This window comes from Pituophis catenifer, unplaced genomic scaffold (assembly GCF_029215685.1).
Source record: "Pituophis catenifer annectens isolate HBS135680 unplaced genomic scaffold, rPitCat1.0.hap2 SCAF_7, whole genome shotgun sequence".
NCBI classification, from domain to species: domain Eukaryota; kingdom Metazoa; phylum Chordata; class Lepidosauria; order Squamata; family Colubridae; genus Pituophis; species Pituophis catenifer.
The window spans coordinates 10,276,937-10,292,945 of NW_027256887.1; the positions used below are offsets into that span (position 1 = coordinate 10,276,937).

The 16,009-nt window shown below is 44.9% G+C and overlaps 1 protein-coding gene across 1 annotated transcript in view; it reads right to left on the reverse strand.

The window, feature by feature from the left end:
• Positions 1–16,009, reverse strand: part of TTC38 (tetratricopeptide repeat domain 38) — a 31,108-nt gene that overhangs the window by 12,390 nt on the left and 2,709 nt on the right. The window contains exons 2-6 of the mRNA XM_070946819.1: positions 11,996–12,073; positions 8,779–8,860; positions 8,441–8,612; positions 7,483–7,656; positions 3,820–3,895 (exon numbers count right to left, since the gene is read on the reverse strand). Coding sequence (XP_070802920.1) covers positions 3,820–3,895; positions 7,483–7,656; positions 8,441–8,612; positions 8,779–8,860; positions 11,996–12,073 — 582 coding nt within the window. The remainder of the gene's footprint in view (positions 1–3,819; positions 3,896–7,482; positions 7,657–8,440; positions 8,613–8,778; positions 8,861–11,995; positions 12,074–16,009) is intronic.

Genomic DNA, 16,009 nt, shown 5'->3' on the forward strand with positions numbered 1-16,009 from the left:
CTGCGGTGGGTGGTTCGGAGAACCGGTAGCAAAAATCCCTGCGCGCCCCCCCCCCCCATGCCCAGCTGAGCTACACGATCATCAGAGGCTTTTTTTTAAACTTTTAAAAGCATTTTTTCTACAACTTCTTCTGCCGAAAAAATGCTTTTAAAAGTTTTAAAAAAAGCTTCTGATGATCGTGCAGCTCAGCTGGGATCTCAGAGTCTTTTCAAAGCATTTTTTAAACCCCCTTTTCCCCGGAAGAGGTTGCAGAAAAAAATGCTTTAAAAGTCTCTCTGACGATCCCAGCTGTGTTCCTGATCAGCAGAGACTTTTCAAAGCATTTTTTTGCATTTGCAGAAAAAATGCTTTGAAAAGTTAAAATTTAAAAAAAAAGTTGGCCATGCCCACCCAATCACATTACACACACACCCCACCAAGCCACGCCCACAGAACCGGTAGTAACAAATTTTACATTTCACCCCTGCCCCAAACCCACATTCAAATGAGTGAGGTGTAAAGGAGGGATAGAGCTGGGTTTGGGGGATGAAGGAGGCATTAAGGGGAGAGTTGCAGGAAAGACCACAAATCCTGAGAAAGACAGAAGCACAAAAGAGAAATTCACAAAAACACCATCTTGAATTTGTTTAAGTGTTAAAATGGGACAGAATAGAATTCGGCCAAGCTTTCAAGATTCGGTTATCCTGCTTTATTACAATAAAAAAGCATTGCTCAAATCCTTGTGTGTGTTTCTTAACCTGGACTACTTCACAGTGCTAACATAAATCTTGAACCAGTGGTGGTATTCAGCCAGTTCTATCCGGTTCTGGCGAACTGGTAGCGGCAGCTGTGGGAGGCTCCACCCACTCAGCTGGACGTCATCACATCCCATTTTTGATGCTCTGTGCATGCGTGGAGGTGGCGCATGGGCTCACATTTACAAACCAATAGCGAAGGTAAGTGAATATCACCCCTATCTTGAACCCTGTCTGAGTTTCCTTCTGTCCCATCTCTTACTCAACAAAATTAAGATGAGGTTCTTTCCAGTTTCGTTCTCGTACTTCCCCCTTTCTTATGACTATGTAACATTTTGTGCAAGTCTATTGCAAAAGCCCCTTTAAACTTGTTCACTGCTTCTCTATGCCAGAGACCAATCTCTACATTCTTTTACACCAGGATGGCTAATATGTGAGCAAAAAAGTTCAGAAGACATGAGTTCTTCAGGGATCCTGGAAGAAATGAAGCTGGAGACTTCAGAAGATCCAGCTCAGCAAGAGGCCCAACTCAGTGCATGTTCTCTCTAAAGGTAAAGATTCCCCTCGCACATATGTGCTAGTCATTCCCAACTCTAGGAAGCGGTGCCCATCTCTGTTTCAAAGCCGAAGAGCCAGCGCTGTCCGAAGACGTCTCCGTGGTCATGTGACCAGTGATGGGTTGCTTCCGGTTCACCCCAGTTTGGGCGAACCAGTAGTGGCGGTGATGGGAGGCTCTGCCCACCCGCCCAGACATCATCAAAAACGCTCTGCGCATGCAAAGCAAGCATGCACACCCACGCGCTACCGATAGTGAACTGGTAGCGCTGGGATTTGAATCCCATTATTGCATGTGGCCGGCATGATTAAACGCCAAAGGCGCACGGAACTCTGTTACCTTCCCACCAAAGGTGGCCCCTATTTTTCTACTTGCATTTTTTACCTGCTTTCATACTGCTAGGTTGGCAGAAGCTGGGACAAGTAATGGGAGCTTGCCCCGTTATGCGGCACTAGAGATTTGAACTGCTGAACTGCCGACCTTTTGATCGACAAGCTCAGTGTCTTAGCCATTGAGCCACCGTGTCCCCTCTGGAGGTTCCCAAATGCAATCTGCAGTACAGGTGTAGTACTTCTGGTACTACACAGAAGTGTAGTACAGTACTTCTGCTGCTGTACAGAAGTACACCTGGAGGACTTCTGAAGACTCATCCTCCTCCCAAGGAGAACAATTAAGTTTGGACTCAGCAGCAGAACCTCAAACAGAAGAAGCAAAAGTCATTAAAGCTTTTATCCTTCTTCCACTTGGTCAGTTTTTAGGATGTTTCTTCCTGTCCCCATTGGGATCATAACATTCCTGTAAATGCTGCAGTAGATTTATTTTCTACAGAGGGAGTTGAAATGCTCTAGTTAGACAAGAAAACGTAATGCTCAGACACTCCTTTGGCCAGAGATCAGAGTTAAGAGTGTGAGTTCTGTCTCCTCTTTGCTTCTGGGAGCAAAAATCTGGGTAGCAACCACCATTTTGGAAATCTGAAAGGAATCTCCTCTGTTGAGCTCTTAGGAAATTAACACAGTCGCAAGTTACAAGACCATATTCTAAGGAAATAAAATACTTGATGCTACACATCTTAACAGCAGCACGAATAGTATATGCAAAAAATTAGAAACAGGAAAGAACTCCAACTGAGGAAGAATTGATAGATAAGATTTTAGAATGTGCTGAGATTGGTAGATTAACTGAAGAAATTAAAGAAAAAGAAGAGACAGATTATTATAGAATATGGAATAAATGGTATAAATGACTTAAGGCGAGAAATAAAGAATAATAAATATCAGGGGAGAAAATTAGAAGTATAAAATATATACATAACAAATGTATTGATACAACAGGAATATAGAAATGTATAACATTAAAGATATAATGAAAATATGTATATAATAATTGTAGAGAAATGTATAAAGTTAAGACTGTTAAAGCTAAAAAAACATATTTTTTGGAGGGAAGGACAATGGGGGGAAAAAAAGAAAAAAAGAAAAAAATGAAGATATAGGGGAAGAAAAATAAAATAACAGAAAGAAAACCACGAAGAAACAATGTTTAAAAGAGTTAAGAAATGTATATGTTGTATGTTATGTGAATGTTATATATATGTTATAATAAAATTACAATCTTTTTTTTAAAAAAAATGAAATTAACACAGTTGCATCTGCCACCAAGAGCCACTCTCACGCATCCAGGGTGGCAAAAAAAAATCAGAGAAGATTTGATAGTGCCCAGAGGCTTCACATACTGTAGCAACCGGTTCGCCCAGCACCGGAAATGTGAGCTTGCTTCGCTTACGCACGTGCCGTCCGCACATGCGTGTGGCATCACAAAACACGTCAATTCACTCACGCACGCCGTCCATGCATGAGTGCAACATCAAACAACACAGCAATTCGCTCATGTGCGCCGTCCACGCATCAAAAACACAGCAATATAGGACAGGATTGCGCCCAGGCGGGTGGGCACCCACAGGTCACCACTACGAGTTCACCCGAACTGGTCCGAACTGGCTGAATACCACCTCTGATAATGCCCCTTACAACAAATTTTATTTAAAGGCTGAAGCTTTTTCTGCACCCGAGGATGGAATTTATGGAAACTTCAGCCTTTGAATAAAACGTGTGGCTCAGAGACAGTGGTGAAATCCAAATTTTTTTACTACTGGTTCTGTGGGTGTGGCTTGGTGGGCGTGGTGTGACTTAGTGGGAGTGGCAGGGGAAGGATACTGCAAAATCTCCATTCCCACCCCATTCCAGGGGAAGGATACTGCAAAATCCCCATTCCCTCCCCACTCCTGAGGGAAGGATATTGCAAAATCTCCATTCCCACCCCACTCGGGGGCCAGCCAGAGGTGGAATTTGCCGGTTCTCCAAACTACTCAAAATTTCCGCTACCAGTTCTCCAGAACCTGCTGAATAGCACCCCTGCTCAGAGAGATATTATTAGTCTCTTCTGATTTTTTTCTCTCTCACTCAACTTCTCTGTCAAGAAATGAAGGCTAAGATTTTTCATTTGCACAGGTCTGCTTCTTCTTTCAGTTACCTCATAGGCCAGCTTCTCACCACGGTCATAGAAATTGGTTTCGACCAAGCCGAAGGCGTACATGCCTTTAATGTAGCTAAAAAAAAAAAAAAAGTTAATCAGCAGCGCTTTGATATGCCTCTTCAAGGCAATATTCCTGACCTTCATTGACGGACCAAGTCAATCTGGTTTCGGGTTAGAGGTCACTGAATTCCCCAAACCAGATCAAGTTAAGCAACTCCACACAATATCGTAATTTTGGGGTTTATCTTGAGGGCCCATGGCATGTCTCCTGTCTCCCTGCACCGGCTGGAAGGGTTGGGGGTGGGAGGCACCGTTTTACAGTGGTTCTCCTCCTTTCTCTCTGACCGGTCGCAGTCTGTGTTGACAGGGGGGCAGAGATCGACCCCGAGGCCCCTTATATGTGGGGTACCGCAGGGATCGGTTCTCTCGCCCCTTCTGTTCAACATTTATGTAAAGCCGCTGGGCGAGATCATCCGCGGTTTCGGGATGAAGTACCATCTGTACGCTGATGACACCCAGCTGTACATCTCCACCCCGGACCACCCCAACGATGCCCTTGAAGTGATGTCCCAGTGCCTGGAGGCCGTACGGATCTGGATGGGGAGAAACGGGCTCAGGCTCAACCCATCCAAGACCGAGTGGCTGTGGTTTCCGACATCCCGATATAGTCAGCTGGCGCCATCGCTGGCTATTGCGGGCGAATCATTGGCCCCCACGGAAAGGGCTCGTAACTTGGGCGTCCTCCTGGACTCACGGCTGTCTTTAGAAGAGCACTTGACGGCCGTGACCGGGAGGATTTTTCATCAGGTTCGCCTGATTCGCCAGTTGCGTCCCTTTCTAGATCGGGACTCGTTACGCACAGTCACTCATGCCCTCGTCACCTCTCGTCTGGACTATTGTAATGCTCTCTACATGGGGCTCCCCTTGAGGTGCACCCGGAGGCTCCAACTGGCGCAGAGTGCGGCCGCACGGGTGGTTATGGGAGCAACATGGAGCTCCCATGTAACACCTCTCCTGCGCGAGCTGCACTGGCTCCCGGTGGTCTTCCGGGTGCGCTTCAAGGTTCTGGTTACCACCTTTAAAGCGCTCCATGGCTTGGGACCTGGTTACTTACGGGACCGCCTACTACCATCAACAGCCTCCCACCGACCAGTACGCTCCCACAGAGAGGGGCTCCTCCAGGTGCCGTCGGCCAAACAATGTCGGCTGTCGGCCCCTAGGGGGAGAGCCTTCTCTGTGGGGGCACCGACGATCTGGAATGAGCTCCCCCCAGAGATACGGAGGATTCCGGATCTGCGCACCTTCCGCCGCGAGTTGAAGACGCTTTTATTTCATCAAGCTGGCCTCGCCTAAATCTTCTCCCTTTTAAGTGTAAATTTTAAATTTTTAATGTATTTTAAAATATGGGTATCTTAAATTATGGGTATTAATTCAGCCAAATTTATTTAATTCATTTTATTCGATTTTAAATTTTGTATATCTATGTGTTTTATTTCATGGCTGTGCACCGCCCTGAGTCCTTCGGGAGTAGGGCGGTATAGAAATTCAATAATATATATATATATATATATATCTGGGGCTGAATCTGCAGTCTGCTGAAGGTGACCAGTGAGCCTTTAAAATGTCCTTGAGGTTGGGGATGGCAGGAAGGCAGCAGGACAAGTCTCTACGCGGGTGTTGTGACCCAGGCCCAAGTAGGTAGTAATCGATGCAAACAGTTCCAAAACAAACAGACTTTATTAGAACAGCTGAGAATTAACTCATTCTCAGTGTAGTTCAAACTAAATTAAAACAAACTCTTCATAACACAAATTCTTCAGTCTAATCACCAACCTTGGTATAATTAGGCAAACTGCCAAAGGCTTCTTTTGGCAAAAGTTCAAAAGCAGAAGACGTCGACAAGAGATAAGTGCAGCAAGACTATCAACATTGTTTCCCGACAAAGAGCCCAAGAGCCGTTGCTGGTCTTTTAAGCCTTATAGGAGGGGCCAATCATCTCTTGGCCTTACTCCCAAGTCGTCCTCTTTGCTTTAGCTGTTCTTGCCTTCTGTTCTTCTCATACATGCACTAGGAACAGGCTCCTCCTGTTCCTCTGCCTCTCTGCTGTCAGCCTCTGGAGGCTCCGGAGTCCGCACATCACTCCCCGATGGCCCTGGCCCCATCTCTGCCTCCGACGCAGAGCCCTCATCCAGGCCTTCCCCAGCCTCCAGGACTGGCCCATGTTCTTCTTCAGCCTCATCACTATCCGCTGCCAGCTCTGCAGGCTGCTGGCGAACCACAACAGTGGGTTGGACTAGAAGACCTCCAAGGTCCCTTCCAACTCTGTTACTCTGTATTCTATACTCTTTGTCCTTTAAAAAGATATGTGAATCTGGGCCACCGTCCGTTTAGGGTCCGTGTCCTGTCTGAACATGGATTAATTTAACATGGCCAATATATTCATCAAGCAGGAATGCTGAACAGATGGGATTATTTTCTGTGTTTCATCGCAGGTTTCCTAATGGAATCCTGGTTCATTCCATTCTTTCTCAGATCTTCTCCCCAATTCTTTAATCTTCCATTGTGGTTGTTCACACACACACACACACACACACACACACCCCTGTTAAGGGGGGGAAATTGGAATACTTTGGTCTGAAGGGCATTTTTGGGAAGGCAAACGGTGTCACACAACACAAACGGTGTAACACAACACAAACGGTGGGTGTTGTGATGTCACATCAAACAGTGGTGTTGATGATGTCACAACCATTGGTACACTGGGGCTTGTACCAATGTGGGAGGAGAAACGCGAGAAAAAGCAGGGAGGAACGAAAATGGTAGAATGGAGAGCAGCAGGAAGACAAGCTTGAACTGTGAATAGAAACCCTTCACACCGGAACATTTGTGTTATACTAGTGGAAAAATAATAGGTTGGGGAAGACATGGAGCTAGAATAATGTTTTGGCTCTAAAAGGGAATTCTACTGATTCGCTTTTGCACTCTATGTTTAAGAAGTGTTCTGACCTAGGCTTCCCAAGAGCATGAAGCAGACTTCTTGTCCCGACAAAGATCCCTTTTTATTCAGTTACTGTGAATTTCTCTCATTCACATCCAGCAAAGTCTTTCAAGGGTGTATTTACAGTCACAGACCTTATCTGGCTTGGAGAGCTGCCAGGCCGATATCTTCAAAACTTGGCAAGGAGTCTTGGAGCGTCACAAGCCAATTAAGCAAACTAATTGTCTCCTGCAAACTCCCCTCCCCTTTTGCTCCTCTTTTATTCCCTCTGGGAAGGGCCATTCATCGTCCACCTGTGGCCTTACTCCCAAGTCGACCCTTGTTCCTTAGCTGTTCCCTTTGTCTGGCAGCTCTGCGCATGCGCACACTGGGAACAGGCTCCAGCTGTTCGTCTGCCTCACTGATGTCTGACTCTGAAGGCAGCTGATAACTATCAGATGGTCCTGGCCCCCTCTCTGCCTCTGATGCAGAGCCCTCTTCAGAGCCTTCCCCAGACTCCAGGACTGGCCCATGTTCCTCCCCAACCTCCCTCACTGTCCTAATCTGCTGCCAGCTCTGCTGGCTGCTGGCGGGCCACAACAAGAAGTAGGATATATCTCAGCCTTAATTATTTTTTAAAACCGAGGAAACAATTTTGCATCAGAAAAACAAAATGGCCTTACCTACTAAGAGGAATATCTGGAGTCCAATAAGGATAAACTCGGGCAATTGAGTCTCTCATTTGAGCCTTGGATCCCAAATAAAAATAGCCATCATGGGCAAATTTTAGGGCCAGCATGTCAGTTGGATTGCTCTCTAGGATTTTTTCCCATGTATCACAGGCTTGGTTGATTTGCCTGCAGGGGAGAAAAGTTTACAAATTAGTATTCACGCAAGGCTGTAAGTATAGGTAGTCCTCAATTTACGAGGACCAACAGAAACAGGGGAGGGGAGCAACAGAAACAGACCGTGAAGTGGGTGTGTGGGGTCTCTAACAATGCTTTCAGCTCTAAGCGTATAGCTCCTACAAGCGATATCCTGAATAACGGGAACTGAGCTTCCTATAATCTTCTCGGCTGTCCTTACCACTCTCTTTGTGGACTTTCTATCTGAGGCACTGCTATCACCAAACCAAACGGTGATGCAGTTTGTTAAAACGCTCTCAATCGTGCCTCTGTAAAAAGTGGCCAGGACAGAAGGAGAAAGATGTGCTCTCTTTATTCGACGTAAGAAATGCAGACGCTGGTTTGCACGCTTCACTAAGGATGACGTGTAGAGAGACCATTTCAGATGGAATTTTTCAGAGAAAGAGTTGAACTTCAAAACATTCCCATTTGCCAAGTTTAGCCCAGCTCACCATCTGGAGAAACTGCCTGACCCAGGTTTGTTTGGAAAGCAGAAGTTTAAGTTCAAAACAACAGATCTCAGTGCACAGATATGGCCAAGCTCTTATCCTTCAAAGGCAAACATTAATGGAGTACAAAAACCCCCAACCAGAAATCCACCCCAAAGGGGGAAGAGATTGCACAGTGTCTCCCTTTGCAACGGAGACCTCAGAAAGAAGCTACTTGTTCAATGGACGTCTACAGACCTAGATTTGACCACAAATGCAAAACGCAATTCACCCAAGGAACAACTTACCCACGAGCGAAGAGCTCCAGGGCAGACACGTGCATTTTCTCCCGCTCACTCAAGGGCTGAGTGTGTGAAAGTGACACTATGGTCTTGATGGCATCATCCAGTTTCTTGTCCAGCCGCACCGAAGTCCCAGTGCCGATCAGGACCAAACCGTTGGCAATCACATTGCCCATGACTATCAAGAAGGAACAGGGTTTTTCAAGTCTTTAGGCAGGCAAGCAACCATCCAATTAAATCAACCAACTAGGGCACGCCCACCATGGTCATGCCCACCCAGCAACCGGGCAGAGAACCGCTTGCTAAATTTTTTGAAGCTCACCCCTGCCTAAAAGCCTGCTTACCAAAGTTAGGATCTGCAGCCTGTAGTTTTGAAAAGGTTCCTTCAAGGCCCCCGAGACTTTGGTCGTTCTTCCAAGTCACATACTGGAATAAAGAAAAGAACTCTGTTGGTTAAGAATACAGAGAGCGATTTTTGGAAGAGATCCAGAATGACAACTTTCACTAAAAAGCCACTTTTTCTAAATGTAGCCACGTAGCAAAAATATTTTTAAGGCTGCTACTTTATTTCTATTCATATTTTTTAAAAATGACTAGTGGATTTTGCTTAGCTTCTGTTTCTTCGGTCATTAACCTGAACACTAGTCTTCGATTTGCTTTCACAAAGCCTTCCAACCATCTCACGAGTGTTATGATGAATTACATACTTTAATTTTCAAGAATTTACTTCCAGGATTTCCATGCAAAATGCACTTTCAAATTCAATGTGCGTTGATTCAATTTGATTTTCTTCTCTTGGCGCACAGGAATTTGTACCTGACCAAATTAAACAGCTTCTTTTCACTCTGATCTCACCAAAACTGCCAGCACAGAAAATTCGTCTTAGAGATGCCACAAATCTCTTTGAGTTTGCCCAAAAAAAAAAAATAAAAAAAAAATAGCTATGCAGTTAGTATTTTGTGACATCTTGCAGTTTAATGAATATATTATGATACCAGTTTTTCTGCAGGGTGCTTTAGGATACTTAAGAAATCTAAGCATGAAAGAAGGATCTGAGAAACATGAAGATTAAGGCAGTGGTAAAATCCTGCCAGTTGTGTCCGGTTCGCGCAAACCGGTAGTGGCGGTGGCGCGAGGCTCCACCTACCCGCCTGAATGTCATTACTTCCTGGTTTTAACCAGGAAGTAACTCATTTTTGACCCTCTGTGCATGCTTTGCGCATGCGCAGAGGGTCAAAAATTGGACACGATGATGACACGTATATGCACTTCCGGACCGGTAGGGAAGGTAAGTAGATTTCACCCCTGGATTAAGGGAAATAAAACCGACCAGACAGTCAGTAACCAATAGCATTAAAGGATCATTCAGAAAATAGCTATTGGCAAGAACGTATTCTTTTTTCTGAATGGTTAATAAACATATATACACTGATTGAGTATTAAACCTTTCTCTCCCTTCAGGCACTTTTGAATGAATTGTATTTTAGCCACCTCAGACTGCAACCCAAACTGACTATGATAAGTCTGTTTGTTCAAGAATGGTTGCCATCCGGCCAGCAATAGCATGTTTTTGAAAAATAAAAAAGTTCCCCAGTTATTGCCTGGATTTGTCTGGTTTGACTTCATTTTGTGTGTTGGCCACTAATAAAGAGAATTCTTGGGGGAGGAGGGGCAGTGGTGGGATTCAAATAATTTAATGACCGGTTCTCTGCCCTAATGACCGGCTGGGTGGGCGTGGCCATGGTGGGAGTGGCCAGGGAGTGTGACAGGCAGCACTCGGCCTCCTGCACCTGCCAGGAGCAAAAACGGGACGCAGGGGAGGCTGCTCTGCCCCCCCCGTGCCCCATTTTGGGCATAGTAGGCCTCCCTGCAGCCTTCTGGGAGCAAAAATGGGACGCGGGGGATGCTGCTTCGCCCCCCCCACATTCCCCGTTTTGGGCCTAGTAGGCCTCCTTGCAGCCTTCTGGGAGCAAAAACGGGACGCAGGGGAGCCGCGTTGCACACACCCCCGGGCCACGTTTTGGGCCTATTAGGCTTCCCTGCACTTACCTGGGAGCCAAAACGGGATGCATGGGGACTCCTGGAAGGGACAGGGAGGAGCCAGCCAGCAATTTAACAACCGGTTTGCCCGAACCAGCCCGAACCGGCTGAATCCCACCACTGGGGGATGGTACTTCACATTTACTACCCATTCACCACTTCAACCCTTCCCAAAAATGTCGCACATGTGTATTTCTAATCTAGATAGAATTTACACAAGACACCAGTTTGTGCATCTAATTTTAAAAGGGGGAGAGAGAAGTAGGCATCCTGACACTCCACCCCACCCCCCCCATATCTTCCTCTGCATTTATGAAGTTCTAGAAAGTCTGCCAAAACTATAACCGGAATCAGAATAACAGAATAACAGAATTATTTAATTAATTTATTTATTTTATAAAATTTGTATGCCGCCCTATCTCCAAGGACTCAGGGCGGCTCACAATGACAGTCGACCAAGTGACTGTTAAAAACAATGAATATACATAAAAAAATCAAAAGTTTTTTTTTTTTTAAATTTAAAATATACTACCCCATCAGTCCAGGCCGGGGGACATAAATAGCCAGGTTTTCAATTCACGGCGGAAGGTGTGAAGGTCAGGGGCCAACTGGAGCCCCAAGGGGAGTTGATTTGAAAGGGTGGGGGCGCTCACAGAGAAGGCTCTACGCCTGGGAGCCGCCAGCCGACATTGTCTAGCCAACGGCACCCTGAGTAGGCCCTCTCTGTGAGAGCGCACCGGGCGATGGGAAGTTGACGCTGGTTGCAGGTGGTCCGACAAATAACCTGGGCCTAAGCCATGAAGGGCTTTATGGGTTAATACCAGCACCTTGAATCAAAGGGACCTTGGATGTCTTCTAGTCCAGTCCTCTGTTCAAGTAGGAGACCCTATATCAGTGATGGCTAACCTTTTTGCCGTCGCGTGCCAAAAGCGGGGTGAGCGCGGGGCGGTCACTTGCGTGTATGCCCCCACCCATAATTCAATGCCTCCCCGCGCCTGCGCACATGACCCCCCCGTGTTACCCCCGCTTTTGGCAACCAATGGCAAAAAAGTTACCAGTGGGCCCAGTAGGCCTGTTTTTCGCCCTCCCCAGGCTCCAGAAGCTTTCTAGGAGCCTGGGGAGGGTGAAAACGGCCTTCCCCCCCAGGGGCCCTCTTGAGGCCAGAAATGGTTTGTTTCCCAACATCCGGTGGGCCTGGAAGGCCCGAAAATCAGCTGGCTGGTGCGCACATGCGCACTGGAGCTGAGCTAGGGCAACGCTTGCGTGCCCAATGGCTCCACATGCCACCTGTGGCATGTGTGCCAAAGGTTCTCCATCACGGCGATATATCATTCTAGACAAATGGCTGTCCAGTCTCTTCTTAAAAGCCTCCAATGTTGGAGCACCCATCAACTTGCTTGTCTTTATGGTATAAAACTCTTGCCATTTTCTCTCCCCTTGTCACAATTTCTGCAACTGACCATTAGTAATAAGAATGTTTATGCCCGTCAGTCTCTTCCATAATCTTTTCCTCATCCCCACCTGAGTCAACGCAGCATCAAAAAGTTTACAAGCCTCATTACTGGTGGTTGAAAGGAAAAGTCCTGCATCCTGCCAGGCCTGGAAAAGATGCAAAATGGAAAAATGAAACAGAAGCACAAAATTACAAAAAATACAAAAAGGAAAGACACTTTTCTCAATTCAAATGGTTGCTTATGTTGATTTTTTTTAACAATAAAGAGGCTTAAAATCTATGCAACTTTGGTAAATGTATTTTTTCATTACCTTCAATGGATTAAAATATAGTACGGGTACTCCAATTGAGCCCAAAATTTTTGCTGCTAAGGAAGGCAGTTGTTAAGTGAGATTTGCCCCATTTTACAACTTTTATTGCAGGAGTGATTAAGTGAATTACTGTACAGGTAGTCCTCACCTTAACAGTTGAACACCTCAACAGTTCATTTAGTGACCATTCAAAGTTACAACGGCACTGAAAAAAGTGACTTATGACAGTTTTTCACAGTTATCACCTTTGCAGCATCTCTATGATCATGTGATCAAAATTCAGATGCTGGGCAACTGTTTCATACTTATGACCAGTGGTGGGTTCCTCCCGGTTCGGTCCGGTTCGGCCGAGCCAGTAGCGGTGACAATATGACGTCACCGAACCGGTTCTCCCCCACCCCACCCCCCCATGTTATTCTTACCTTTTATTTGGTCCCACCCCCAATCTATTGCTGCCTCCTGAGTCCCAGCTGATGACTAGAGGGAAAAAAACTGTTTAAACTCTTGCCGCAGGGCTTCAAAGGGCCGTCCTACTGCTGATCAGTGTTAAAAGCAAACAAATGAGTTGGGTCGTAAGTGCGAGGACTGGTCGTAAGTGCGAGGACCTTCCAGAAATGACTCTGACCAGCTAGCCATGCCCACCTAGTCACATAACCTCCAAGCCACACCCATAAAATAAGCCACGCCCACAGAACCGGTAGTAAAAAAATTTAGAACCCACCCCTGCTTATGACCGTTGCCGTGTCCCAAAAGATCACGTGATTTTTGTTTGCTACCTTCTGACAAGCAAAATCAACGGGGAAGCCAGATTCACTTAACAACCAGGTTACTAACTCATCAGCTGCAGTGATTCCCTTAAAAACTGAGGCAAGAAAGGCCGTAAAATGGGGCAAAACTCACTTAACAAATATCTTACTTAACAACAGATATTTTGGATTTAATTATGGTCATACGTCGAGGACTACCTGAGTTGTTAAGTTAGTGACATGACTGTTAAGTGAATCTGGTCAGATTCTTTGTTTTTTCCCAATTTTTTTTTTATTTTTAAACAAACAAAACATAAAACATCCTTCATCCAATACAATTTCAAGCAGTGTGTCGATCGGTTGCAAATCCCTTGTGCTTCTTCCCCATAGTCATATTTTACTAATTATCTAATTTCTCATATTATCAACCTGATATATATCTTTATCTCATTATTCTCATTTATTCAACAATGGCATTATCGTTCCCCCCAAAAATATTTTCACATATTATATTCTAACATTTATTTTATATTTCATATTTCATTTCCATGTTTTATCATCTAGCCATTGGTAAAATAAATCCCATATCTTATAATATTGTTTATCTTCTTGTTCTCTAATTTCAAATGTCAATTTACTCATTTCAGCACATTCCATGATTTTCTTAATAACTTCATCTTGCGTTGGTATTTTTTCTTTTTTCCAGTTTTTAGCAAACACAATTCTAGCCGCTGTCAATACATTCACAATCAAATATCTCAATTTTCTATTGTATGTTTCTGGTATAATTCCTAATAAAAAAATCTCTGGTTTAAAGTCTATGTGTTTTTTTATCATTTTTTCCAACCATGTGTACCATGTACTAATCTCCTCGATTAGTATCTGTTGCTTCTCGTCCTGCCTTCGGGTGCTTTGGAGAATAGGCTGATACCCCCATCTTCTTGGTGGCAGGTCACAATTATTGGAACAGTGCTATTATGTCAGCCCTAAACAAACCCAGTTCCAGTAACCATACTTCATGTTTTAACCTCCAGTCCATCTTCGTTGCTCTTTTCTGCACTGTTTCCAGAGTCTCTGCATCTTTTTTATAACATGGTGACCAAAACTGGATACAATATTCTAGGTGTGGTCTCACTAAGGCTTTATAAAGTGGTACTAATACTTCACGTGATGCAGTGATGAAATTCAATTTTTTTTTACTACCGGTTCTGTGGGCGTGACTTGGTGGGTGCGGTGTGGCTTGGTGGGCGTGGCAGGGGAAGGATACTGCAAAATCTCCATTCCCACTCCACTCCAGGGGAAGGATATTGCAAAATCCCCATTCCCTCCCCATTCCTGGGGGAAGGATAATGCAAAAACTCCATTCCCACCCCACTCTGGGGCCAGCCAGAGGTGGCATTTGCCGGTTCTCCGAACTACTCAAAATTTCCGCTACTGGTTCGCCAAACTGCTCAAAATTTCCGCTACCAATTCTCCAGAACCTGTCAGAACCTGCTGGATTTCACTCCTGATGCGAACTTGATTCTATTCCTCTGCTCTTTTAATGCAACCTATGCAGTGATGGGATTCAAGTAATTTAACAAACCGGTTCTCTGCCCTAATGATTTCTTCCAACAACCAGTTTGCCAAACTGCTCAGAAAGTTAACAACCGGTTCTCCCTAAGTGGTGCGAACTGGCTGAACCCCACCACTGAACCTATGATTGCATTGGCTTTTTTGGCTGCTGCCACACACTGCTGGCTTATATTTAAGTGATTGTTCCACTAGGACTCCAAATCCCTCTCACAAATATTGCTCTTGAGCCAGGTTTCACCTGATCTGTACCTGGACATTTGATCTTTCTTGCCAAGTGTAAAACTCTATATTCTCTACATTGAATGTCATTTTGTTAGATAGGGCCCAGTGTTCAAGTCTGTTGAGATCCATCTGGATCTTGAGGCTATCTTCTGGAGTGTTGACTATTCCTGCCAGTTTAGTGTCATCTCCAAATTTGCCGAGTTCTCCTTCTATCCTCTTATCTGAATCATGTATGAAGATGTTGAAGAGGACTGGGCCTAAAACAGAACTTTGAAATACCTCCCTGTTTCCTTCCTTCCATGTAGATGTAGTTCCATTGATGCCATGTGTTGAGTGCAATTTGTCAATCAGCTACAAATCCGTCTGATAGGTGATGCTGTCTATCCTACATTTTTTTAGTCTACCAAGAGGTAGGTTGTGGTCTACTTTGTCAAATGCCTTACTGAAGGGTTTTGATTCACAGCCACCCCTGCGAATGCCGCTGGCTTTTAACACTGTGAGAATACATCCCGAGACAAAAAATTATCATCATTATCCAACTAGGGTTTTGAAATTCTTCCCTTGGGAGCCAAGACAGACATAATTGCTATTCATAATAGCACTACTATTTCTCTCAAGATATGGCAGGCAGAAAAGAGAGAAATCTTTCTTTGATTTCAGCTCAACAGCTGCTCACTTCATGTTGCTTTCTTGGCCTCCCCATTCCCTTCTTCTAGGATGTCCTTTTTGATTCTCCGATTAGCACAGGCCTGGGATCTCCTGGTAGTCTCCCATCCTAGCACTTAAAGGAACCCAATCTTGCATAGCTTTACATGTTCAGAAAATCATGCTATCTTTTACACGGCTGGCAAATCAGTCTATTTTTCCCCTCCATCCCATAATCTACTGTTGCTACAATCAATAGTAGCAACAGTACTTTCCGTAACTAGCAAAAACCAGTATTTGCTACAACTAATGGTATAACTAGCAAATAATGATTGGCCTTACCCCTCAAAGTTGTAGTGTAGTTTATTTATTTATATCCCATCTTTATTATTGTTGATAAAATAACTCCAGGCGGCGAACATACTTATATGCTCCTTCCTCCTCCTATTTTCCACACAACAGCCGCCCTATGGCTTGGGCTGAGGGAGAGTGACTGGCCAAAGGTGACCCATATGGTTTTCACCTACAAATCTAGAGATGGTGGGTTCTAATCCACCAGAGCAGGGGTGGGTTCTAAAATTTT